General features: G+C 38.7%; 1 protein-coding gene across 4 annotated transcripts in view; it reads left to right on the forward strand.

The window, feature by feature from the left end:
• The window catches only part of apaf1 (apoptotic peptidase activating factor 1), a 202,141-nt gene that overhangs the window by 97,387 nt on the left and 77,139 nt on the right, over positions 1-27,615 (forward strand). For all 4 annotated transcript variants that reach the window (XM_028816766.2, XM_028816775.2, XM_051924617.1 and 1 more), the window contains exons 19-21: positions 1,580-1,705; positions 11,481-11,600; positions 26,945-27,070. In XM_028816766.2, the coding sequence (XP_028672599.2) occupies positions 1,580-1,705; positions 11,481-11,600; positions 26,945-27,070 (372 nt within the window). The remainder of the gene's footprint in view (positions 1-1,579; positions 1,706-11,480; positions 11,601-26,944; positions 27,071-27,615) is intronic.

A 27,615-nucleotide genomic window follows, 5' to 3' on the forward strand; every position in this document is an offset into this window, starting at 1 on the left:
AGTTGTTCACCTGCATATCATTATTAAGTTTGCTATACCAATCAGCGGTCAGCATAAAGCACTTTTTGAAGTTAATAAAAAAGGAGAAATTAAAAAAGGAAAATGAAACACCTTAAATTAATCAATGGAGCAAAGCCACGATTGAAAAGAATGAAGCGTGATTTTTATTTATAGCTGATGAAGATGTTAATAACAAGAGAACAGAACAGTGTTTTTGATTGAATAAAACTAATTAGTAACTTTTTTTTGGACATTTATTCAAATCCCCTGTATACAGAGACGGTACAAATTTGGTGGTATGTGTAAAACTAACATCCACATGAATGCCTGGACCCAAGTTTGCCAAGTGCATCATACTGTCTCTGACAGCTTGTATTCTTCCCATAGTGCATCCTACTTCCATCTCTTCTCCTGGTAAATGACACACACACACACACAACCTGCCATCCACATGATCTTAAAGAAAAAGTGATTCCTTAGACTAGGCTACCTTCTTCAATTGCTCCATCATCTGGTTCTGATCTTCACATGGCCATTGTAGGCACTTTCTGCAGGAGACAGGGATCTGCATGTGTAGCTATGCAGGCTACACAGTCCCATATGCAGCAAGCTATGAGATAATCAGTATTATTCCTTTCACCTATCAGTGGTTTAATGTTGTATTTAATTGGTGTATACAGTATCTTGCTCAGATCAGTTTAATCACTTGTTTTTTTTTTTATAAGAACTGATTTCAGTTTTGTATATTAAAGAGGCCAACCAAAGATTTACTACCCTACAAATAGTTTTTAATTTAGTATGTATGTGAAGAATGATTTTTGTATTTTTTAAAGGCTGACCATTGGCTTTAAACAGTTAGATAAGAGTCTTAACTCCAGCAACACAAACAACTGTTAAAGAAGAGCAAAGAAAATAAAGTTTAAACGGCTACAAAGCCAAATGAATGCTTGCACTTTGGGTACAGCAACACAATAAACATTTATTGTTCCTTTGTATGCAATAATATAAATGAAAAGAGACAATACTGTTGTTCACCTGCTGTATGTACTGCTTTATTACTTCATGGATGTTGAGGATTGGTCCCTGATGTTAAGTAGCTGAGTACTGACTGACTGGAAAGATATTTTAAAATGACAGCCTTGTTCACGATTGCAGATTGATTGAAAAAAAATGCAGTACTGTGTGGTTGCTGAAGAATTTAGCTTGAATGCAGAATTAAATAATCAACATAAAATGTGCTGTCTTGTGTTATCTTTTATTTAAGTAGATCATAAACAGCATTTCTGTTTGAGTTTATTGTTAAATGTTGTTTGATTGTATTCCAAGTATAGGTAAAATGTAAAAAATAAAGTATTTTCATGCATTCTGCACATAATTTTACTGTACAACAGTGTTTTCATTAATTACAGTAGGCTTTTGCCATTAATGAAAAAGCATGTTTCCCCCTTAAACAACTATTGTCAGCATCAAAATGCTACCAATGCTGCATAGATTTTGTATTCGTTGTTGCAGTTAGAATTTAAGAGTAATTTAAATATGTTGCATTCTAACATATTTTGTACCTTTTTGTTTTCTGAAGTTGTGGGATATTAACTCAAATAAGAAAGTAGCAGACTGTCCAGGACATCTCAGCTGGGTTCACTGTGTAAGATTCTCACAAGATGGATCAATGCTTCTCTCTTCTTCAGATGATCAAACTGTTAGAGTAAGAAAAAAATTCTAGTTATGCCATTATATAAACATATAGATTTCAGCAGCCTTACTGTTTCCTAATTTGTGGTCTTTTAAAAGTCTGCTATCAATTACTTTGTTAAATAGCAGGTTTTTTTGTGCAATTATTGATGTATTCACTGCATGAATAAGTTAAATGTGTTAGATAACATGCATCTTTGCGTAGTTTTTTTTAAAAATTATTTTATTGTGCATTTTTCATTTTGTTTTGGTCTCTCTTGAAATTTTACATTGATTTCTGACTTCTGAAATGCAATAGGGTTTAGGTATTTGGTTTAGTGGATGAGTGAGTTCAACTCCCAAATAACCCCCTGTGGTAGAGAGCCCAAAGGTGTGGTATGCTCATCAGCTATTCTTATTCTTACAGTATATAGCGAAAGATTCTTTTTGCTATTTTATACTAATTATACTAATTATATATATATATATATATATATATATTATACTAATGGTCTGACATTGTAGTCAGCAACACAGGAGCACTGCAGGGGACTGTACTTTCTCCGGTCATTTTATAAAAATTACATAAAAAAATTAATTAGATAGATAGATACTTTATTAATCCCAAAGGGAAATTCACATACTCCAGCAGCAGCATACTGATAAAGAAAATATTAAATTAAAGAGTGGTAATAATGCAGGTATACAGACAGACAATAACTTTGAATAATGTTAACGTTTACCCCCCCGGGTGGAATTGAAGAGTCACATAGTGTGGGGGAGGAATGATCTCCTCAGTCTGTCAATGGAGCAGGAAAGTGACAGCAGTCTGTCGCTGAAGCTGCTCCTCTGTTTGGAGATGATACTGTTTAGTGGATGCAGTGGATTCTCCATTATTGACAGGAGCCTGCTTAGTGCCCGTCGCTCTGCCATGGATGTCAAACTGTCCAGCTCCGTGCCTACAATAGAGCCTGCCTTCCTCACCAGTTTGTCCAGATGTGAGGCGTCGCTCTTCTTTATTCTGCCTCCCCAGCACACCACCGCGTAGAAGAGGGCGCTCGCCACAACCGTCTGATAGAACATCTACAACATCTTATTGCAGATGTTGAAGGATGCCAGCCTTCTAAGGAAATATAGTCGGCTCTGTCCTTTCTTACACAGAGCATCAGTATTGGCAGTCCAGTCCAATTTATCATCCAGCTGCACTCCCAGGTATTTATACAGTGCATCCGGAAAGTATTCACAGCACATCACTTTTTCCACATTTTGTTATGTTACAACCTTATTCCAAAATGGATTAAATTCATTTTTTTCCTCAGAATTCTACACACAACACCCCATAATGACAATGTGAAAACAGTTTACTTGAGATTTTTGCAAATTTATTAAAAATAAAAAAATTGAGAAAGCACATGTACATAAGTATTCACAGTGTTTGCCATGAAGCTCAAAATTGAGCTCAGGTGCATCCTGTTTCCTCTGATCATCCTTGAGATATTTCTGCAGCTTTATTGGAGTCCACCTGTGGTAAATTCAGTTGACTGGACATGATTTGGAAAGGCACACACCTGTCTAGATAAGGTCCCACAGTTGACAGTTCATGTCAGAGCACAAACCAAGCATGAAGTCAAAGGAATTGTCTGTAGACATCCGAGACAGGATTGTCTCGAGGCACAAATCTGGGGAAGGTTACAGAAAAATTTCTGCTGCTTTGAAGGTCCCAATGAGCACAGTGGCCTCCATCATCCGTAAGAGGAAGAAGTTCGAAACCACCAGAACTCTTCCTAGAGCTGGCCAGCTATCTAAACTGAGCGATCGGGGGAGAAGGGCCTTAGTCAGGGAGGTGACCAAGAACCCGATGGTCACTCTGTCAGAGCTCCAGAAGTCCTCTGTGGAGAGAGGAGAACCTTCCAGAAGGACAACCATCTCTGCAGCAATCCACCAATCAGGCCTGTATGGTAGAGTGGCCAGGCGGAAGCCACTCCTTAGTAAAAGGCACATGGCAGCCCGTCTGGAGTTTGCCAAAAGGCACCTGAAGGACTCTCAGACCATGAGAAAGAAAATTCTCTGGTCTGATGAGACAAAGATTGAACTCTTTGGTGTGAATGCCAGGCGTCACGTTTGGAGGAAACCTGGCACCATCCCTCCAGTGAAGCATGGTGGTGGCAGCATCATGCTGTGGAGATGTTTTTCAGCGGCATGAACTGGGAGACTAGTCAGGATAAAGGGAAAGATGACTGCAGCAATGTACAGAGACATCCTGGATGAAAACCTGCTCCAGCGAGCTCTTGACCTCAGACTGGGGCGACAGTTCATCTTTCAGCAGGACAACGACCCTAAGCACACAGCCAAGATATCAAAGGAGTGGCTTCAGGACAACTCTGTGAATGTTCCATAGTGGCCCAGCCAGAGCCCAGACTTGAATCCGATTGAACATCTCTGGAGAGATCTTAAAATGGCTGTGCACCGATGCTTCCCATCCAACCTGATGGAGCTTGAGAGGTGCTGCAAAGAGGAATGGGCGAAACTGGCCAAGGATAGGTGTGCCAAGCTTGTGGCATCATATTCAAAAAGACTTGAGGCTGTAATTGCTGCCAAAGGTGCATCGACAAAGTATTGAGCAAAGGCTGTGAATACTTATGTACATGTGATTTCTCAGTTTTTTTTTATTTTTAATACATTTGCAAAAACCTCAAGTAAACTTTTTTCACATTGTCATTATGGGGTGTTGTGTGTAGAATTCTGAGGAAAAAAATGAATTTAATCCATTTTGGAATAAGGCTGTAACATAACAAAATGTGGAAAAAGTGATGCGCTGTGAATACTTTCTGGATGCACTGTAGGTCTGCACCCTCTGCACACAGTCACCTCTGATGATCACGGGGTCCATGAGGGGTCTGCGCCTCCTAAAATTCACCACCAGCTCCTTGGTTTTGCTGGTGTTCAGGTGTAGGTGGTTTGAGTTGCACCGTTTAACAAAGTCCTTGATTAGATCCTGTGGAGCTTGGCGCGGACACAGACAGGCAGACATGTTCATGTCACCCAACACACGTTTATTTACACCTATACTATTTATAATTGTGCCACACAACCCCCAAAGACCCCAAAACTCCTGGCCACCACACAATGCTTTTTCCTTTCTTCAGGCCGCTTCCTTGCCTTCCTCCTGACGTTGTCCAACTTCCACCCGACTCAAGTCACTGTCTGAAGGGAGGCGGCCCCTTTTATACAAGCCCGGATGGGCTCCAGGTGCTTCCCGACACTCCTCCGCAGACACTCCCCTGTGTGGCGGAAGTGCCGGCTGCGCACCCGGAAGCCCCCCGGGTGTCCCTAGTCTTCTTCCCCCCAGCACTTTCAGGTGTGGCGGAAGTGCAGAGGTCCAGGGCTCTCTAGGCACTGGGGTGCCCCCTGGCGGTGACCACAGGCCCCTACAGGGTTGGGCTTCCAAGCCCTGCAACCGTGGCCCCCAACACAACCAGGGCGGTCGCCCCCTCGTGGTCTGGAGGAGGCGCAAGCCCTCCTCCGGTCCTCCTAGGTGTCTCGGCTGGGTACCACCCCCAGCGGTCTGCCACAGCCCCTATATTCATCCTCCTGCCCACTCCTGATGCAGCCCACGATAGCAGTGTCATCAGCAAACTTTTGCACGTGGCAGGACTCAGAGTTGTATTGGAAGTCCGATGTATATAGGCTGAACAGGACCGGAGAAAGTACAGTCCCCTGCGGCGCTCCTGTGTTGCTGATCACAATGTCAGACTTGCAGTTTCCGAGACGCACATACTGAGGTCTGTCTTTAAGATAGTCCACGATCCATACTGCCAGGTATGAATCTACTCCCATCCCTGTCAGCTTGTTCCTAAGGAGCAGAGGTTGGATGGTGTTGAAGGCGTTAGAGAAGTCCAGAAACATAATTCTTACAGCACCACTGCCTCTGTCCAAGTGGGAGAGGGATCGGTGTAGCATGTAGATGATGGCATCCTCCGCTCCCACCTTCTCCTGGTATGCGAACTGCAGAGGGTCAAGGGCGTGACAGACCTGTGGCCTCAGGTGGTGAAGTAGCAGCCGCTCCATGGTTTTCATCACATGCGACGTCAGAGTGACAGGCCGGAAGTCATTGAACTCACTAGGATGTGATACCTTTAGGACTGGGGTGATTCAACATGTTTTCCAAAGCCTCGGGACTCTCCCCTGTTCCAGGCTAAGGTTGAAGATGCACTGTAGAGGAATTCCTAGCTCCAACGCACAAGCCTTTCAGCAGTCGTGGCGATACTCCATCTGGACCCGCTGCTTTGATGGCACAAAGTCTCCTCAGCTCTCTGCTTACCTGGGCTGCTGTAATTGTGGGTTGGGGTAAACTCTCTCCTATGCTGGTATCAGCAGAAGGATGGGTGGAGGGTGCAGTACTCCGAGGTGAGAGTGGGTTAGGGCGGTCAAACCTGTTAAAAAAGTTGTTCATCTGGTTTGCTCTCTCCACATCTCTCTCGATGGTGGCACCCCGCTTCGAGCTGCAGCCAGTGATGATCTCCATCCCATCCCACACTTCCTTCATGCTGTTATTTTGCAGCTTCTGCTCCAGCTTTCTCCTGTACTGCTCCTTCGCCGCCCTGAGCTGGACTCAGAGTTCCTTCTGCATGTGCTTGAGCTCATGCTGATCAGCGCCTTTAAAAGCCCTTTTCTTCTGGTTCAAAAGGCCCTTGATGTCACTTGTAATCCATCGCTTGTTGTTAGCATAGCAGCATACAGTTCTTACTGGAACTACAATGTCCATACAGAAGTTGATGTAGTCCGTAGTGCAGTCAACAACCTCCTGAATGTTATCACTTTAAGATCCCTGCAGGATATCCCAGTCCGTAGTTCTAAAGCAGTCTCTCAGAGCCTGCTCTGCTTCAGGGGACCACTTCCTGAATGAGCGTGTGGTTGTAGGTAGCTCCCTCACTCTTGGTTTGTAGTGAGGCTGAAGCAGAACCAGGTTATGATCTGCTTTCCCAAGCGCAGACAGGTGGCGCTGTATGCGTCTTTAACGTTTGCATGCAGTAGGTCAATAGTCCTATTTCCCCGGGTGTTACAATCCACATACTGGGAGAAGGCAGGTAATGTTTTGTCCAGCGTTACATGGTTGAAGTCTCCAGCGATTAGCACAAGTGCCTCAGGGTGTTTTGTTTGTAATTTAGCCACATCGGAATGGATGTCACCCGCTATCTCCATGTCCGCCTGCTAGTGTAAGTGTAGTGAAAATATTTATATTAATTATTTAACTTATATTTATTTAATATTCATATTTGTTTTTTTTATATGAATTGCTTATACAAAATTATCAAGTTATAAATTGTAACATAGTAAATGTATACCCATCATCTGCATGAAGATATTATAATAAAAATATATTAAAATTATAGTACTAGTACCAGCACATCCTACATTCATCAGTAAAAACACTATAATTTAAAAAGATCTAGCACGCCGCATGATTATGTATTGATGGGTGAACACTTCCTGAACGACACAGTTGTCCAAATGGCGTGGGTTTGAGGATACGACTGTGAGTGAATGAAAACATAGACCTCTGGAGAGAGCAACATATAATTGTCCGTGACTGAAAGCGGGATCGTCTGTGATGAAGAAGGCCACGCTGGTGAAAGTTACTTCGTCGGTAGGGATAAGTGTCAGTACTTGTAGATTAAGGTGTAGCGAGTCTTCTTTGTTGACGCTTAGTATAGCTTGCGTACTGAGATGTTGCGGAGTCACAGTTGAGAAACACTTTTTTAATGTCTTTTAAGCACAGGGGGAAAAATGAACATGTGAAACATCCGTAATGTAATAAGCCACCAAGAAAAGTAACATTGCAACAATGCTATCTACGACCCGTTCACTGTAAACAGAAGTGAAAACAAAATCGAGCCCGGTGCATTCTTTAACTGCCTTGTGGCACTGTAGTAGTGCTGCTGCTTTGCAGTAAGGAGTCTGTGGAAGATTGTGGGTTCGCTTCCCAGTTCCTCCCTGTGTAGATAGCGCTTTGAACACCGCTATATCAATGTAACGAAGTATTATTATTCTTATGTGTCCAGCGCTCTCTCTCTCTTGCGCGCGCGCCTGTATGTATGTATGTATGTATGTATGTATGTATGTATGTATGTGTGTGTGTGTGTCACTCGCTCGCTGCATGTGTTCCTGCAGGCATACACCGCATAATTATTTATTGATGGTTGAACACTTCCGGAAAGACACAGTTGTTTAAAAGGAGGAAAAAAAATGAACATTTGCAAAATCTGTAACGCTGCTTTCAGTAAGTACAATGCACACGCGTTTAATTTGTCGGCCACTTTTTGCCAGCCGTCTTTTCTGGTTTGGGCTGCTTTTGCAGTGTTACCGCTTGTGCATATTAAATCTTGAAATCCTTCGAGTAACTAATTAACTAACTAACACCCACCCACCCACACACACAGCTTGTGTGAAGAAAAATGCGCCCGTTCTTTCATCATTTTGTTGCAGCCTATCAAAGACTTGCTGATCATGTTTTCTAGACTCAATATACATTGGCTTTTCACTCAGCGCAGGGGCGCGCATTCATCTTGGATTATTACATCCAGGTAGACTAATCTGCTACACGGCTGCATTTGAAAAACCGACTTATCCCGGATGAGTTTCACCGGCAGTAATGATTAGGAATCCAGTTGGAACAAAACCCTGCAGCCACAGGGGTTCACCAGGACCGAGCTTGGGAAACACTGCTGAACAGAGATGAAACCGACTCCGGTGAGGAGTTGGGGCGGGCAAAGTAGTTGCAGCTATTGATTATTCAGTGTTGTTTGCCTGGGTGTCTGATCTGCTCGACCGGATCAGAAATAAAAGGAAAACAATGTGAAGGCAATGTCACAGGTGATCCTGTGGTATAGCGGGTCCACAGCTCCCCTTCAAAAGGCCATTTTCAAATAAATAATCATCGCGCTCACAGCGTAGCGAGGGGCGTGGAAGTTTGGCTGAAATGGTTTCCGGGTGGAGTCATGCTGGGGGCGTTTCTCCCCTGTGCAGTGTGCGAGCGAGTGAGGAGAGAGAGAAAGCCGGTACGTTAGAGTGAGCGAGAGCAGGCTCGAAGGCGATGTGTTCCTGTGGTATAGCGGGTCCATAGCTCCCCTTGAAAAGGCCATTTTCAATCAGGCGACTGACAGTAGTGGAGTCAGGCACAGAGAAGTTCAGCTGCTGAGAGAGCGTCTCGACTGTTGCAGGGCCTGCATCGGTGAAGCAGGTGAGATGCTAATGAAACAGAGGCACAGGGCTTATTGGTTTTTAAAGACTGCTTCCTTCATTGTGTTTTAACCTCAGTTTTAAAGGATTGTTTTAAGGAGCCCATGGGATACCCCTCGCAAACTGTTTTACACGCTGCATATAGCGATTCACATCCGTGAGAAACATGCCTCTATGAACAGTCAGTGTAGCTCAGAGGTGCATGTGGACTCTAGCACAGACGAACATAAATGACGCCGTTTTTTCTGTGTCGTCGCGTCCGAGTTGGTGGGCGTGGCTCTGCGAGTTGTCGTCGTATCCAATGGTCTTAGAGTTGGTGGGCATGGCTCCGTCCTGCGTGCTTCCATGGGTGTCTTGCTTGCTCTGGCGGCGGCTTAGTGAATTATATATGTAGATGCCTAGTTAGGAAGATGCTACTTTTCTTAGTTCTTCAGCCTCAGTCCTCCACATTCTAGTGTGGGTCACATACAGTATACCTATAAGCAAAACTTACTCTTTCTCATTGAATGCTGAGTCTTGAGATCTGCAACACTTAGCAGTTGAGAAATAAATAGCTTATGTGAATATTTCTAAGTAAAAGTTACTGAAAGGAGTGAAAACAATTTCAAATGACAGTATTTTTATTTTCACCCAATAAACCAAACAAGATGTCAGAACAGGTAACCTGGGCATGCCAAAATGCATGATGATGACTTAAAATGATGATAAAGCTCTGTTAGTTTGATTATTCCAGCAGCAGCTACTCAAGAGTTTGTTTTGTCCATTTTTTTTTTTTTTTTTTAAACAGAGCATTCTTTTTTACTGGGTTTTCACCATGGCTATTGTTACCTTTATGTCCCATGCTGAGTAACACTGAGCAGTAATTGTTTAAAATAAGTTAGCGTATAACAGGTTATGTGTATTTTTGCACATAAGAGGGAAAGCAGACAAAACTGAAGGATTACATGGCTTTCAGAATTACATGTTTGTGTTTATGAGATAGCCCAGCATGACTATAGCTGGAACAGCACCCACGACTAAGTTTTCATGAATGACATGTCACAGGTGAATCAAGAATTTGTTGTCACCTAAAACATATCCAACTAATGGCAATTCTTTTGTCAGAAACTGTCAATTAAAAAGAGGGAAGGAAATGTACATATGGTGCCTAATGAAGCATTTCAGAAAGTGTCTATAGGCAGGTGCCCTTTATAAACGATGAACATTTGAATGTCTCAGAAGATAACAACCATTTTACTGATCAGACAGCAATATAACAAATAGCATCACTGGATACAAACCAGGGCCCAACCACTGAGGGGTTCCCAAACTCTTGAAATGTAGGACTAAATCCCATACTGACATGCAATTAATACAAAGTATATAGCTTTCTGAGTGTTTAAGTAGTATGGAAATATGAACACTGTACACTAGGATATATGTACATTCAGTATTTTTGTTTAGTAACTGTTTCTTTCTTATAAAACATATCTTGCAACACCTTACCTGTCCTAAAGCTGTAATTTATTGATGTAACTACACATTTGTCAAGAATTGTATACTTTAATCTCCATCTTAACTATAATGAATTCACAGATTTATTTTTGATATTTGTTAAAAACCTGAACTCCATAGCAGTATCAAAACATTTGATGATTGTTTGCTAAAACTGTAAAATTTAATAGATGCGATTATTGAATATGGGTACATTATAAACAAACATAATTTACTTTAGTGTCAATAGCAGAGATAAGGTATCTTTTAAATTGGGAAATATTGCATAATTTACATTTTTGCTTTCCGTTTCTTTCTTTTTTATTGGGCTGCGCCTGTTTATTCATTAAGACTAATATAGGCTATATTATTACTGGTTTTATTTTCCTTCTACAGTATAAGAACACCATTTGCATGGAATTTATTTTGGTGAAGCTCATACAAATAAAGCATCGATGCAATCATTGAGTATAAAAATTATAGTAACCATTAACCATCATTACTTAGTAACTCACAACCAATAAGTTTAATTCTTACTGAACATTACTAATCAAGGCATCTTTGATACCCAATAGCAGAATTTCGATGCAGTCATAACTGCCCATTAAAATCTGTGCCTGTTGTACCAAAAATAGATAATATGACAAATAAATAAATAAATAATAAATTCACTTTGATTGTACAAAGTCAGTTAGTTGCTCTGAAGACAACAATAAGAAAAGTTTCTCATCTTTTATTTTTATATATATGTGTGTGTTTGTGTGTAATTATTCAGACCCTTCATGACTCTCCAAATTGTAGTTCGGTTCATTCTGTTTGCTGTAATAATCCTTGAAATGTGTCTAGAACCTGATTGGAGCCCCCTGTGGCAAACTGAATTGATTGGACATAGTTTGAAATAATTTCTGAATCAACTGTAAAGAGTATCACAGTGTTTAACCTTAAAGCAGTGTATGTGTTTCTACGATTACACTATTTAACCTGAAGTCCCATGCTTGTGCAAAAATACATATGATTTATTTTGTAGGTTATTTTATTTTGTAGCACTTTAGTTAATTGGGTTGGGTTAACCTGCTTCTTAAACGTTTTATATCCAGGTCTGGGAGACAAATAAAGTACATACTTCATCAGCTGCTCTTTTGAAGAGAGATGCAAATGTAATCTTTCAAAATAATAACACAACTGTTTTGGCACCTGACAGCAAGAAACGATTGCAGGTATGTTTTATGTTTTTAACAGTATCTGATGAAATAAAATACTGTAAGTAGCATTAAAAGCTTAATAATGTTATTTATTGTTATTTGTTTGTTATTGTTATCATATCTGTTTGTGTGCATGAAAGGACTCTGCACCCAGTGGACCAATTTGTTTGACTGGGGAAGTTTGGTTTTCATGAAGATATCTCCAATACAATATGCTATACAAATGTTTAGGATTTTAATAACTTTTTAGAAATGCATTGACTAAGTTAAAAAAAAAAAAATCATCTGTCTCCTGCCCAAGCTTTGCTACCCTTTACTGTCTGTTTTGAATGTTCTCATTTTTTGAGAGGTTTGCATAAAATGTCAAGCACCGATTTTGAGTGTTATTTAGAAAGTATTGGTGATTTTTCATCTATTTTAAAACAAAGAACTATTCTGTGTGGCCTAATTTACTATTTTAATTTTACCTTAAAAGAGGCTGTAATAACTTGCATATTTTCCTCTTCACACATCCCGTTGCCACTTCTGATAGCAAAACAGATCTCATATCTTCAGATCAATATGTTGCTGTTCTGGATCTATTTCAAGAAAATTCATGGTTTAGTTGTTGTCACAGTGCTTCCAAGCTGTTTATCTCATGGTCATGGGAATATTCTTGAAGGCAAGTTTGGCCATTGAAAGTCACGTGATTTTATGCTAGTATTTCAGATGTTCTTATTACAATAACATTAGTTAAGCTTGATCTGCATATCACCCAGGATTCAAGTTTTGTTTTTTTTGTTTTTTTTCCTTTTTCACATTTTAGAATTCCATAAGCTAAAAAAACATATCCCCAGTGGTTCTAATCTTATAACTTTCAGCTCTGTACTTCAGACTGTGACATTGATTTTGCCTGTCTGGCTTATGTGATCTACCCTCATTAAGAATTTCCTTTATTTTAACCACCTGCCTATCTGCTCATCTTGCTTCTAGACTCTCCATTCCCTGCCTTTGGGTACTTGTTCTTTATCCTTGCCAGAGCATAACATCATAAACAACATTTACTTATATAACACATTTTAATATCCATCCATCCATCCATTTTCCAACCCGCTGAATCCAAACACAGGGTCACGGGGGGTCTGCTGGAGCCAATCCCAGCCAACACAGGGCACAAGACAGGAACCAATCCCGGGCAGGGTGCCAACCCACTGCAGGACACACACAAACACACCCACACACCAAGCACACACTAGGGCCAATTTAGAATCGCCAATCCACCTAACCTGCCTGTCTTTGGACTGTGGGAGGAAACCGGAGCGCCCAGAGGAAACCCACGCAGACACGGGGAGAACATGCAAACTCCACGCAGGGAGGACCCGGGAAGCGAACCCAGGTCCCCAGGTCTCCCAACTGAGAGGCAGCAGCGCTACCCACTGCGCCACCGTGCCGCCCCACATTTTAATATTCTGGACATAAATCAAAGTGCTGTAAAAGATGCCAAAAAAATAGTCACAAGCAAAGAAGAACAAATTAAAATTAGGTAAGAATAATAATGAATAACATACAAAAAAGAAATAATACACACTTAAGAAAGATATATAATTAATACACTGCAAAAAATGAAATCTTAACAAGCCAGACAATTTTGAAAAGAAATAATAGATCTTGTTTTTTTTATTTTAAGAATATCTGACTTGAGTAGATTTGTATGTGTAAGATATATAATCTCATTTTTAGAAAATTTAACAAGTTAAACTTTCTCACTATATTGGCAGATAATTTTGCTTGATTCTAATACCTTTTTCTTGTTTTTTATTTCATTTTTTCACACTGATGTTTTGCAGTGTAGAGAATAGAAGAGTCATTATATATAGAATTAGTTTTTAAGTCTCTAAGACAAATGTCTTGTGGGAAATTGGGTTATCCAATTCCATTCAAACATCACAGATAGCTGCAAATTGCTTTGATCAGGTTTGCGTGGCACATAATACCACCCCAGAAGAACCGGAAAAGAGAAACAAAGAAAAGTGGAGGTTGATAATGATGGCAAATTCTTTGCAGAATATGAAAATTCTATACATGTATTGCCTATTAAAAAAAGAATTAACAAAATTTTAAACATGTGTTTTAAGAAGTTTTTTTTTTTAAATGATCCACTGGGTTAGTCTAGTATGTCTCTCCTGGTAAAGTACTCCATATTTTTGCTGCACAACAGCAAAAAGCCGCCTCACCTCTTCATTTATGCTTGGCTCTTGGAATAATAAGCAGACCACTATTAGAAGATCTAAGGTTGTGACTTTGAATCTTTTGGGACATCTGCTCCAAAGAATATATTAGGAATAAGCAAGATTATTTGAGGCTTTATATGCCATTAGCATTATTATAAATTCAATTCTAAAGGACACAGATAACCAATGTAATAATGCTAGAACTGGTGAGATGTGTTCAAATTTTCTTTTTCTGGTTAAGATACTTGCTGCAACATTCTGATCTAATTGCAATCGATTGATGGCTTTCTTTGGTATGCCAGTTTTTGTTTTTTTTAATTTATTGATTTTATTGTAATCATTCCATACAAATAGATCAATTTTTACAAAAAATAGGATTGAAAACAACTCAATCCCCACCCCTGAGAAAGAGAGCATGGCCAACAGAGTAAAACTTAAAGCTAGCAAAAATAAGGAAATTGATGAGTTTAATAAGTGGATAAAGATAAATGGAGAAGAAAAAGAAATGGGAAGAGAATCTGCTTCCTCAGTGCTTTAAGAGCTTATTCTAAAATGTTATTAATTAGATCCTGCCAGGTTTTGAAAAAGTTCTGCACAGATCCTCTAAGTGAGAATTTGATTTTTTCCAATTTCAAATAGTATAAAACATCAGTTACCCACTGACTTCAAAGAGGAGAGTTCGGATTTTTCCAGTTGAGCAAGATAAGTCTATGTGCTAATAGTGTAGTAAAGGCAATCACAGTTTGTCTGTCCTTCTCCACTTTAAGCCCATCTAGAAGTACACCAAACACAGCTGTTAATGGGTTAGGAGGGCTGTCTGAAAGGCATTTAAAGATTTTGGTCCAGAATTAAGTTAATTTGGTGCAGGCCCAAAACATGTGACCCAGTGAGGCTGGAACTTGATTGCAGCATTTGCAGGTTGGATCTTGCCCTGGAAACACTTTGGGAAATTTTAAACGAGACAGATATGCTCGATATAGAATTTTGAGTTGAATAATTGTATGCTTTGCGCATATGGAGCTCGAGTGAATTTTCTGTATTGCTACCTTCCACTCCTTTTCTGATATGTTGAGTGAGAGATCCTTTTCCCACTGTCCTCTTGGATCTTTGAAAGGAAAGGACTGTAAAATGGTTTTATATATTGCAGAAATGCTGTCTTGAGTCCTCGAAACTGAGCAATATTTTTTCCAGCATAGAGGAAGGTGGGAAATGAGGAAAATCGGGCAGGTTCTGTTTAACAAAGTTTCTAATTTGAAGATAGTGAAAGAAATGTGTTGCTGGAAAGTTAAATTTGGAATGTAATTGTTCATAGGATGCAAAGATGTTGTCTATGTAAAGATCTCTAAGTGATTCAATCCCAAATGTTTTGCAGATATTAAAAACTGCATATGTTTGTGAGGGTTGAAAAAGGTGGTTCTCATGCAGAGGTGCCACAGATAAAAGATTCTCTATCTTAGAATGTTTCCTACATTGGTTCCATATTTTGAGTGAGTGAAGCACAATTGGGTTGTTGGTATATTGGTGATAACTTGCATTTATAGGGGCACAAAGCAGGGAATATAAAGAAGTACTGCAGGATTTTATTTCTATTGCGGACCAAGCCTGTGTATGCTCATGTATTTGTGTCCATGTCCAGGTTTTTATAGCTTGTATGTTTGCTGCCCAGTAATAAAACTGAAAGTTAGATAGAGCCATGCCACCTTCTGCCTTTGTAGGGTCGCTCTTTGGATACGTGGATGTTTTAAGTTCCAAATAAATGAGGTTATGGTTGAATCTAATTTCTTAAAAAATGATTTATTGATGTATATTGGAATGTTTTGAAATAAAAAGAGAAGCTTAGGAAGGATATTCATCTTAACATCGTTAATTCTTCCAGCTAGAGTGAGATGAAGGGTCGACCATCTATGCAAGTCTTGATTAATTTTTTTCCATACAGACGGTGAAATTTTGTTGATGAAGAGCTTTATGTTTACTTGTGATGTTTACTAGGTATTTAAACTGATCTGCAATGATAAAAGGGAAGGTGTCCAATCTAATATTGTATGCTTTAGAATTCACTGGAAAGAGCACACTTTTATTCAAATTAATTCTGAGACCAGAAATCTTTGAAAATTCTGTAAATGCTATTAAGACTGCAGGCACAGTATTTTGTGGGTCTGATATATACAGTACCATATCATCTGCATATAGAGAAATTTTCTGTTGAAGTCCTTCTCTGATAATCCCCTTTATCTGATAAGCATTTCGACAGTGAACTGCCAGTGGTTAATTGGCGATTGCAAAAAGTAGTGGTGGCAAGGGGCATCCTTGTCTGGTACCACGTTCTAGTTTAAAGTAGTCTGAATTAATGTTGTTAATAGAAACTGAAGCTTCTGGATTGGTATACAGTAGTTTGATCCATGCACAAATGTTCGGGCCAAACCAAAATTTCTCTAATGTAGTGAAAAGGTAGTTCCTTTCAATCATATCAAATGCTTTTTCTGCATCCAACGATAATATCTCTGGGGTGTTTGACTTTGCGGGTGAATATATTACATTAAATAGGCGTCGAAGATTGGAAGCTAAGTGTCGGCCTTTAATAAATCCAGTTTGATCTTGTGATATTAATGAAGGCAACATTTTCTTCATCCTTCTAGCTAGGACTTTGGAGAGTATCTTAACATCATTATTCAGAAGTGAAATTGGACTGTGTGATGCACATTGTAATAAGTCCTTATTTTGTTTAGGAAAGATGGTAATTAATGCTTGGCGAAAAGTTTGATTGTCTCTAGCTTCTGTAAATGTTGCTAATAAGAGGGAAGCTAGCTGAGTGGAGAATTTCTTATAAAATTCGACAGGGTTGCCATCATGGCCTGCTGCTTTCCCACTCTGAAGTGACTTTATAGCATCTAGTAATTCTGATAGCACCAAAGGTTTATCCAATTCCTCTGCACTAAGAGTATCTATTTGTGGTATCTGTAATGCATCCAGAAATACATTATATGGTGTGTTGTCTTCTTTCAACTCAGTAGAATATAAGGATTTATAGTAGTCTCTAAATGTGTGCATTATATTTTTATGGTCAATGATTTTGTCACAATTCGTGTTGGTGATTGCTGGGATTGCATTGCAAACTTCTTGCTTGTGGATTTGTTGAGCTAAGAGCTTATTAGCTTTCTCTCCGTGTTCATAGTAATGATGTCTTGATTTAAAAATGAGTTGTTCAGTTTCTTTAGTTGTTAAGAGGTTGAGCTCTGAATGCAGAGCCTGCCTTTTCCTATGAAGTGCCTCACTTAGACACCTGGCATGTTCTTGATCTATTCTAGTAATTTCACTGGTTAGCTCTGATACCTTCTTGGTTTCTAATTTATTTCTGTTCGAAAGATATGAAATAATCTGTCCTTTTAAGAAGGCCTACAGGGTTTCCCAGAATATTCCTGCAGAGACCTTTGAGCATGTATTTGTCTCTAGAAAAAAGCTGATTTGTTTTTATATTAATTCTGTACAGTTCTCGTCTGCTAATAAAAGTGGGTCAAGACGCCATCTGCGACATGAGTATGTGGGGCATAATGATTTTAGCTCCAAGATCAGAGGGGCATGGTTGGAAATAACAATAGCATCGTACTTGCAAGATTTAATCGTAGGCAAGAAATTTTTATCTATAAAGAAATAATCAATTCTTGAGTAGCAATGATGCACTGGTGAGTAGAAGGAATATGTTCTTGAGTTTGGGTTTAAAAACCTCCAGGGGTCTTTTAAAGTTGTGGTCAGTTACAAACTGTGAAATTGTCTTTGTAGTGTTAGATGTCATCACCCCTGTGACAGGAGACCTATCTAAGACTGGATTTAAAACACAATTAAAGTCCTCAGCCATTATAATTTTATGAGTGTTCACATTGGGAATGGATGTAAATACATTTTGCATGAATTCCCTATCATCTACATTTGGTGCATAAACATTTATCAAAATCACTTTACAGTTAAATAAATTGCCCATGACAATCACATATCTCCCTTCAGGATCAGATACTATATCTGATACCACAAATGAGACTGTTCTATATACAGTAATCCCTCGCTACTTCGCGGTTCACTTTTCGCGGATTCACGACTTCGCGGGTTTTTAAATACAAGTGATTGCCCGCCTATCGCGGAAGTTATGTTCCAGACCCATCAGCAACAGGAGAAAATCCGCGATATAGAAAGATCATATAAATAAACATTTTTATAGTTTAAGCCTTAAAATACCCATCCGACATGCTTTAAACACATGTAAACTTATAAAACACACTTTGTTAACACATATGATATGTGGATGTCGGGCTAAGGATATGAGTAACATCTCACTATTATAAAACATTTTAACTTCACGCAAGACAAGACAATGAGACAGGAAAATTGGTGATGTACACCTAAAAGCCTGATTGTACAGGCTTTTAAATTATTGACACGCAGAGCGACAAGCAGCACAAAGCCAGCTCAAAGTCCACTTCTCCTTAGCGTTCATTCAGCTCCCCACCCCCTTGACAATGCGAAGTGGCAGGAGCTTACTGAGCTTCCGGGGAGGGGGGGGTTTGAGCGAAGGTGCGTTCAGCTCTCACACACCCACACACACACACACACACACTCCTCGTGCAGAGCGACAAGCAGGCATTTTGGCAGAAGCAGCACAAAGTCCATTTCTGCTCAGCGTGAGTTCAGCTGCCTCCCTTCACAAAGCGAGTGCAGACACATTGACGTCTGATCGCTGCGTGCAGTGTGCAGTGTTGGTCTGAGGTGTTTAAGAATGTAGAAAGTGTTTAAGAGCATAGGAAGTGTTTATAAGAGCGTGGGAAAGGATAACAAGAGATTGAGAAAGGTTTATAAGAGTGTGGGAAGGGTTTATGAAGCCTTAAAATATGTATAAATAATAAAATAAATATAGGTCGCTACTTCGCGGATTTTCACCTATCGCGGGGGGCTCTGGAACGTAACCCCCGCGATAGGTGAGGGATTACTGTATAAGAATTCCCACACCTCTAGTTTTCTTTGTAAAGCTGGAATGGAACATTTGTCCAGTCCAGTCTTTTTGCAGCCGGAACTGATCCTTGCTTAATATGTGGGTCTCCTGTAAAAATACTATTTTAGCGTTTAGACCTGTTAGGTGAGAGCATACTTTCTTTCTCTTTAATTCGTGATTCAGGCCTTTAACATTCCAGCTCAAAAAGTTAACTGTCCCATCATGGAGACATTGAGTCTGAATTTTGATGTCATTTTGTAGTCTTAACTGGAGGCAGCTTTGACCTTATTTTCCAATTTTCCCAGGAGTTATTGCCATGCAGCCTATTGTTACATTGGTAATTATAATTATAAGGATTAAAAGGATAGATTAGATATAGCTTACTGTCTTTCTCTCCCCCCTTATCCCCCCCCATTTTTCCTCCGCATGTGAGGCTGTACCCCACTTCACAAAGTCCCAGTGCTCTGACATACCTAGAGACAGAGCACGTGTAAAACAAAACAAGCCCCCCAGCAGTGGCGTTTGAGGATTGAAATAGAGATATCTATTGCCGATAAAGTCTAAATATTATAAGCATAAAATATAATCTTCAACAGTCTTGAAATATTAAGATATAAACCCAGGGAATGGTGTTAAAAAGTGGCCCTGGATAAGCATAGTAAATCCTAATGCAATAATAACAATAACAATAAAACAAGGGTATGATGTTAACAGTAGAATTACCAGAGCCTATGAGAAAACTCGTAAATCCGGCCCTCCTTAAATCCGTTCACACCTCTCTGTCAGTGTCTTTTGTCCTGTAAATGTGCCAATTAAGACAAGCAGCAAGCAGCCGGCTATTCCATCCCCCACCATCGCAGAACATTCACTAAGTTCTCCCAGCTCATGCCTTGTTTGATTATCTGGGAGTAAGTGAACTGCTGGAGTTTTAGAGTTGAAATAATAGATCGTTATTTGGAACACATGCATTTCATGTGTGTTCCATTTCTACAGTAATCCGTGTAAACACATTGTTATACAGAAACTTTTTCATATTTTAGTAATAAATGTTACAAAATGTAGGCATAAACTATAGAATGTGTGAAGCCTGAAGTCCAAAGATCAAATAAACACTTTCACAAAAGGTTCAAGAACGATACAACAGCTTCCGTGGCGCAGCGGTAAGATTTGCTGACTTGTAATCATGGGGCCACCGGTTCGATCCCCACTGCCTCCTATATTTGCCATTTTCAGTAGTGAGCTGCTCTTATTGTTAATATTATACAGTACACACATACATTTGGTTTGCATCTGTAACAGACCATGTACATTTATAGTACTGTACTTGTAAAAGTTACCTTTTTTTCACTTTTATTCTCTCACTCATGATCACGATACATACTACCACCCTAGGGATCTGACAGTGTTAGTTTTTATTTGAAACAGCAAGCATTGTGTGCGAGGCAGGAGCAAATCCTGAACGGGGCGCCAGCACATCGCAGGGTGAATACGAGCAATACATACACTAGCAGGGTTAATATAGCATAACAAAACCCCACATCCTACATGACTGGAAACTGAAGCACGCCAAGTAAACCCACCATAAAAACATACAAATTCAAAGCAGGGAACACCCGGGACCCCATTACTGCGAGGCAGAAGTGCAACCTCCACGCCACCGTGCCCCCACATGATTAATATGTGTTTTAATGCATTTCATCTTGAAAATTATATCAAGTATTTATCTTAGCATTCTAAATGTTCAGGCAGCAGGTATATCATGAAATGAATGTATTCTGTGTGCTGCCTGCGCCTTCTCTTAGTGCAAGAGAAAGTCAGTTTGAGAAGCATGTAGCGATTAACATGGCTCCGGGAACACTTAACACAAAGCATTTAATGTGCTACATAACTTATGACGGGGTTTGAGAAAATCTAGTAAATTAAATATTCATTTTAAGATAAAGTTTAGTTTATGATGTTGTACTTTAATAACAAATTATGAGAATAATCTCGACAAATGGCAAGAATAAAGTAGAAATGTCGAGAAAAAAGTCAACATGTCGACTTTATTCTCGTCATAAGTGTCGAGATTAAAGTGGTAATGTCGAGAATAAAGTCAACATATCGTCACACTATTACACAGTACCCAGGTACATTAGACAGTATTGAAAAAAATAAAACAAGTACAACTTGGCTTGCGGTATTATCCAGTAGTATAGAAACAGTATTCACACATTTGAACATAATGGTCCACATCCGACCTTTTAAATCCAAAGTATCTCCAGACAACAGAGGTGACTCCTTTTTCCAGCAACAGTTCTTCTGTGTCATCATGTTCAACTTTATCGTCTGCTACAGCTTCAGCTTCGAAATGTTCTCTGTCCAATTTCATCAGGCAATACTTCCACTACCGCATGTACTCCGTTGAATGCGTGTTTAGCGGTGTAGCAGGGAAAAAGAGCCCCCGTGCAACACCTCCACTAACGCATGTACTCCATTTCATGTGTGTTTAGCGGTGTAGCAGTGTAACAGGTCCCCCTTAAATAGTTTCCCGCTGCGCCACATTCCGAACGTTGTTTAGTCAATTTAAACCGGTGTTGTGGTACAAGAAAAAGGACTATTTGAATGTCTGCTTAACGTGTTCCAGCTGATCAGCAAGTGCTCTCAGTTTAGATGCATTTTCCTGAATGTGTTCCTCAATTATTCCCAGCATACCTTTAAAGGTTGCATCAGAGCAATTATATACACATTTTTCCAAGTCTTTATTATCCTGCCACAGCTCCTGCAGCTCCAGCTGCAGCTTCTTGTTTCTCTTCTTGCTTGTCTTGAGCAAACCATTTATTTCTTTCTTTATATTTTTCTGAATGTCTTTCTTGAGCTCATTTATAGCCGTGGCCATTGTTGCGATCATTACCTTCAGTTCGGACAGATCATTTCGGCTTTCGTGCTCCGCATCTGAAGTGGCAAGCCCTATTACAGCCGATGCTTCCAGCTCGTAAGGAGTAGATGAAAGCGCAGACTGCAATGCCATTTCCAGTTTCAAGTGATCTTCTGGAATCGGCGAGCTATCGTGACCTGCATCACTTGCACATTTGCTCCCATTTTTGCTCTCGCCAGGAGACGATGCAGCGATACAGTGAAGCAGGGTCCTGGGAAGTCTGTGCCTTCGCCTGTCTGTTCCGGGTCAGTCTCTGAAAGGCCGTACCTTGCACTTGGACTTAATGCCTGTCTAGACCTGGAAGTAGCTTTAGATTTCTTTTCTGTTTCTTTCTGACCCCCTTTCTTGTTGCTCATGTTTATATACTGTAGTAGAAACTCCTCTGGTTGGGTAAATACAGGATAATTCGGGATAATAAGAAATAAGAGAAAAAATAAAGCTGCTGCTAACGGAGCTCCGCTTTCCATGGCGTGCCTCAGTACCAACACCACAGCCATTTGCTCACGAAGCCTTCTCACCTTCCCTGCAGGTAAGTGTTCTCTTTTTATAACTAACTTGTACAAGGATCAAATTGCTCTAGTTAGTTATTAGTCTCCCAAAGTCCTGTGACACAGCCTATCACAGGTGGCTCTAAGGCTAGGGATCTGCGCGGACAATTAAAAGGTTGCTAATTTGAATCCCGTAAACACCAGAAGTGACTCTACTCTGTTGGACCTATGAGCAAGACCCTTAACCTGCAATTGGTTCATCCTAGGTATGACATTATTCTGCATCCAGCCCTGCAAGAAAGTCCTCCAACTTACAGGGAGAACTTGGTGGTTGTTGGCAGGATTGGTATTAGCCACCGTAAAAAAAAGAAAAACCTCACACTGTTCCAGTATGGTGCTGAGGTGTCACCCTCTACACTCTGGTCCCAATCCAGGTGGCAACGCGCTATCTCTATTTGCTCCCAACCTCTCTCATTTAATAATAATAATAATAATAATTCATTACATTTATATAGCGCTTTTCTCAGTACTCAAAGCGCTATCCACACAGGGAGGAACCGGGAAGCGAACCCACAATCTTCCAGAGTCTCCTTACTGCAAAGCAGCAGCACTACCACTGCGCCAGTACTAGTAAGCCATTGGAACAAGGAGTCCAGATAGGGTTATCGTGTACTAGAGATGAGTAAAGCTGCATATTATGTGCATAACTATGGTAGTTACCTTGTGTTCTGAGATAATCTTTCCTAATGGGAGCATGTAAATTGAAAATAACAGTGGGCCCAGAATAGGTCCTTGTGGTACGCACTACAAAATATCATGGATTCCTGAACTACAATCAGTCACAGACAGTTAACAAAGAATTTTCTTCCTGTTAAATGAAACTGAAACACTGCCAGATAGGCCCAGCCATTTACTGAGGCAATTTATAAGAATACTATATTCTTGTTCTTGTTTTTATTGTCAATGTAAGATAAATACAAAGTTCGTTTACTTTGTGCCTAAAGGCTTACAGAGTTCTTATAATTTTCAGAAATTCCTGCAGACCTTGCTGTGAAATCAGCAGCTTGCACAAATCTCTGTAATACTAGTTCAGTTCTCTTGCTGCCTGTAGTCATACCAGGTAAATTTAACAGTTTTCATATCCATAAATGTCAAAAATGCAATGAAGGAAAAGAAAATGTCACTTACACCATAACTTATCTAGACATGAATATAAAACAATGTTCCCTAAGCTTGGCTCTGTATACAGTACCTTTAAACACAGAGTGAACAAACACACTTTGTACTTATCATACAATAAAGATGATCTGTATTCTTGTTCTTAAGATTATTTCCCACAACATCCAAAGCTCTCAAATGCAGTATAACTTAGTGGATTAAGACATTGAACTTCAAATCCCACTACTGACGCTGTATGACCATCAACAAGTCACTTTACTTGCCAGTGCTTCAATTGGAAAAACAAAAAAGACAGATAACTTATTGTATTTCAGATGGTGCAAGTTGCCTTTCATAAAGGTGCCAGCCAAATAATAAGTAATAATAATTTCAGACAATAAATCTGTTTTTTTTCATGACACGCATACCAACATGGCAGTGGCTCATTGCTGTTATTGATTTTATGTCTTGATTAGACTAGAGTGACATAATATTCAGTCCATATTTCACTTGTGAAGTTTTTCAGTTTTTGTCAACTGGTCTAAATGGTTTTAGAATAAAAAATGGTTTTGTGCAACTGATGACTACATCCATTTTTGTGCTGTTTAATTAAAAAGTAGTTTTTTGAATTTATCTTTTAATGTAATGTAATGTAACTGAACATGTGTTAAATACAGTAAATATTTCAAAATATGTCTTTTTGTGGCACAATTCTCAATAATAATTTTACAATAGTAAAGCTAATATACACATTTCAAATAACCATTGCCTAACAGGCAGTTAGCAACACAAACTTTAGAAACTGAGCTTTGATTGTGGGATAAAAGGCTGAGTATTCTTGTTAACCTTCAAATTCAGATACGTGGCTCTGATCCAGTACAGGTTTGCTTATACTTATTTAGGACTGATACGTAAGTCGTATTTTTTTGATCTTTTATTTTCTGGCTTTACCATTTACACCAGTTTATTATAGTAAACATTTTAGAAACACATATTTCCAAACTACATTCCTGTAAAATTGAGTGAAGTACGCAAGTGCCATGATCACAATCCTCAAAGAGGAAATGAAAGAATGAGATTGTGAACACAACTGAAATGGAGGTTCTGCACAGGATAGCTTTCCTTGCTCTCAGTGGTATAGTCAGGAACTTGGCAATATGGACATAATGTTGCAGTAGGACCTCTGCTTCTCTAGGTAGACACATCTGAGGATGTAGATAGGATGTCACTGGGCCTGGAATTCACAGGGATTAACTGGATTTTATTGCTGAGTAATAAGGTGGCCTAGTATATTTTGCATAGCATGTTGACTTTGCACTTTTCATATTGGAATGCATATACTATATAAAATATAGTGCAACACTACTCTCTCAGAATGAGAGGCTCAAGAAAGCACTTGCTGAATAAAGTAAAACCTAGGTGTATAATATATTCAGTACACATGAAGAAGCAGTGTACTTCCTAAAGCCCAGCAGAAGTTTAATATATGAATGAATACTTTTATAGTTTTATTTTTGTTTTATATATTATATGAATATGTTTTAATATCAGAGGATAAAAATTAAAGACAAGTGGCAAAATAGAGCTCATAATTGTTAGGCTGTTGGATAAAGAAAAATGAAAATTTTAAGGATTCAGAGTATTTAATAGCAAGTGTTTTACAATTATGGTAAAAGGAATTTGTTTTAGCAGTAGTTATTGATTACTATTTAAGAAAGCAACCAGAATGAAAACCTACAACCTCTGCAACCCTCCAGGATCTGAGTTTGACATACCTAAGTTAAAGACTTTGTGAGTATATAATTTGAAAATCTTATGGAGTAGGTTTAACAAGGTATTTATAACTTGTTACAGACATATTCAATTTTTACCTGGCTTTAGCCAATAGTATCTCACCCAGTTATGGTAACTTTTGATGGGTGTCAATTATTATATAAAAGAGATTCCATTAAAAACTGAAGGCAATTTTAGCATTATATTAAATTGGGAACAATCTCAGTTGTAACCAGATTTGCTTTGGAGACCAAAAATAGTAAAATTATATGGCTTGCAATAGTAGGGGTTCTAGCACTTCTTTACTTTTATATGTTCTTCTCAGGGGACCACATCTCCCAAATCCAGAAACATCTGCACACAAATAGAATGCACCTTCCTCCATCAAAATCCCAACCACGCCAGAAACTATCCACTGCAAACCTACGAACTACCCAACTCCCCACCTACACAGGATCTAACCTCACCATGACCAGACACACACACACACCTCACCTCCATTATCTTTAACATAAATGGAAATAGATCACAACTGACCCCATCCTTAAATAGCATTTTGCCACCTTGTAACCCTAGATAGAATCCATTTTTCTAAAATTTGTACAAGGCACAGACTAATCCTGTTCAGTGCTTATGTTTCTCTCAACTACAAAGATCAACCCTAACTTGGAACTTTCCAGAAAGACCAGCATGGCAGTGACTTGTTACTATTGTGCATTTTATGTCTTGAGTAGAGTGACATAATTTGTTTTGGATCACTATTTTAAGTACATTGATATTAAATTCACTTGTGAAGATTTTCAGTATCTTTTAATTTCTCTTACATGGTTTTAGAATAAAAAACAGTTGTGTGTAAATGATGCCTACAGAAATCCATTTTGTGTGCTTTTTAATTAAAAAGTGCTTTTTGAAATTTGCCTTTTAATAGGTTGTTGGTAACTTTACCAGAAATTTATGATTGATTCATGTTATGGCAAATGAAAAATAATTAATTTTGAGGAGTAGTAAATACCCTCCCTTAACATCCTGATTATAATGCTTACTGTATCTTTTCAGTTGCATTTTTACCGTCCATGTGTTAAATAGATATTTCATACGACATCCTTTGGTGTAGTACTTCTCAATAATGATTTTAGACCTCAGTTCAGTGGCCATTTTTCTCTGCAAAACATCACCCCTAACTTAGATCCTCCCAGAAGGACATATACATCTTTAAGTTACCATTTTCTTGGCCTTGTGTTTTGGTTAAATTCTCAGATTATACCCTACTGAAATATTGTTTTCATCTACTTATTGAGGCCTCTAAGGGCATCTGTAAATTCTTTATCTTTTTTTAATTATTCTTAATTGGGTACCATTTATGTATAAGCACTTGAACAATAACCTTATTAGATGATTGTTTTGCTCAGCTGGAAGAATACTGACATGTGTTATGGTACAATTTTTCATTATGTGGTAATCCTTCATCGGCAAAAGCCATTAAGTTTTTTTTTCTTAGTTTGTTGGTTGTAAAGAGTGACTTAAATGTGACTAACATACTAAATAAATATCAAATTTACAATTGTGCAGTGAGTTAAGATAGGTAGATGCATCTGTCTTAAAAATAAAATTAATAATATCTTTCTTGTAGCTATCAGTGTTTTCTTTGGAAGCTAAAGTGTATTTAATGTTTTATTCACCTTATATTTGCATCTGTTATAATCAAAATCCATCAAATATTAGTATTTACTAAAAAGTTTAAAAAGTATTTTTACAATAATTAACTCACATGATTAATTGTTTTGCAGCACTGGAATAATTTAATTGATTGTTTTTACTTATTTAATTATTTACAGATGATAACAGGAAAAGCCGGTGAGAGAGTGCATTTCTCAGGTGAACAAGAATCCCGCATTCGTTGTTGTTGCCTCAACAATAATTTGCAGACTTCTGCATTAGGTCAGGATAATGGAACAGTAAAGGTACATGACTCCTAAATATTAATTATTTTATCGCATAATGTATAAATCAGAAAAATTAATTTCTAAGCATTTTTCAAATTGTTGTTATTTTTAAGTTAAATATGTTAAAAAAAAAAAAAAAAAACTTAATGAAGCCATCTATATTCAATGGCCATATTTTAAACTATAATATTTTTTTTATTCTGTGCAGAGATTTTTTTTCCAGTTTATTTCATGTTCTTTTTAATGTAATCCCTAAACATTTAAATATAATCATATTTTTAAAACCATTTATTTATATATTGTTTTAATTGTTAAAATAAGCTTTTTATGGCTTTAGCAGTCATAAACAACTTATAACATTAGCTTTTATAACATATAATAAAGTTACATACTATTCATAGAAAGGAAAACTGGAAATATAGAGTAATCATTACATGACAAAAGGTAATGTTTGTTGTATAGGAATTCCATCTCTACATCTTAACCTCATTTTAGAGTTGCTCTGAGCTAGAATATGTCCCTAACATGTAACCAGTGCTTCTGAGATAAACTCTGAACTGGGC

This window comes from Erpetoichthys calabaricus, chromosome 1, assembly GCF_900747795.2.
Source record: "Erpetoichthys calabaricus chromosome 1, fErpCal1.3, whole genome shotgun sequence".
In the NCBI taxonomy this organism is placed as follows: Eukaryota; Metazoa; Chordata; class Cladistia; order Polypteriformes; family Polypteridae; genus Erpetoichthys; species Erpetoichthys calabaricus.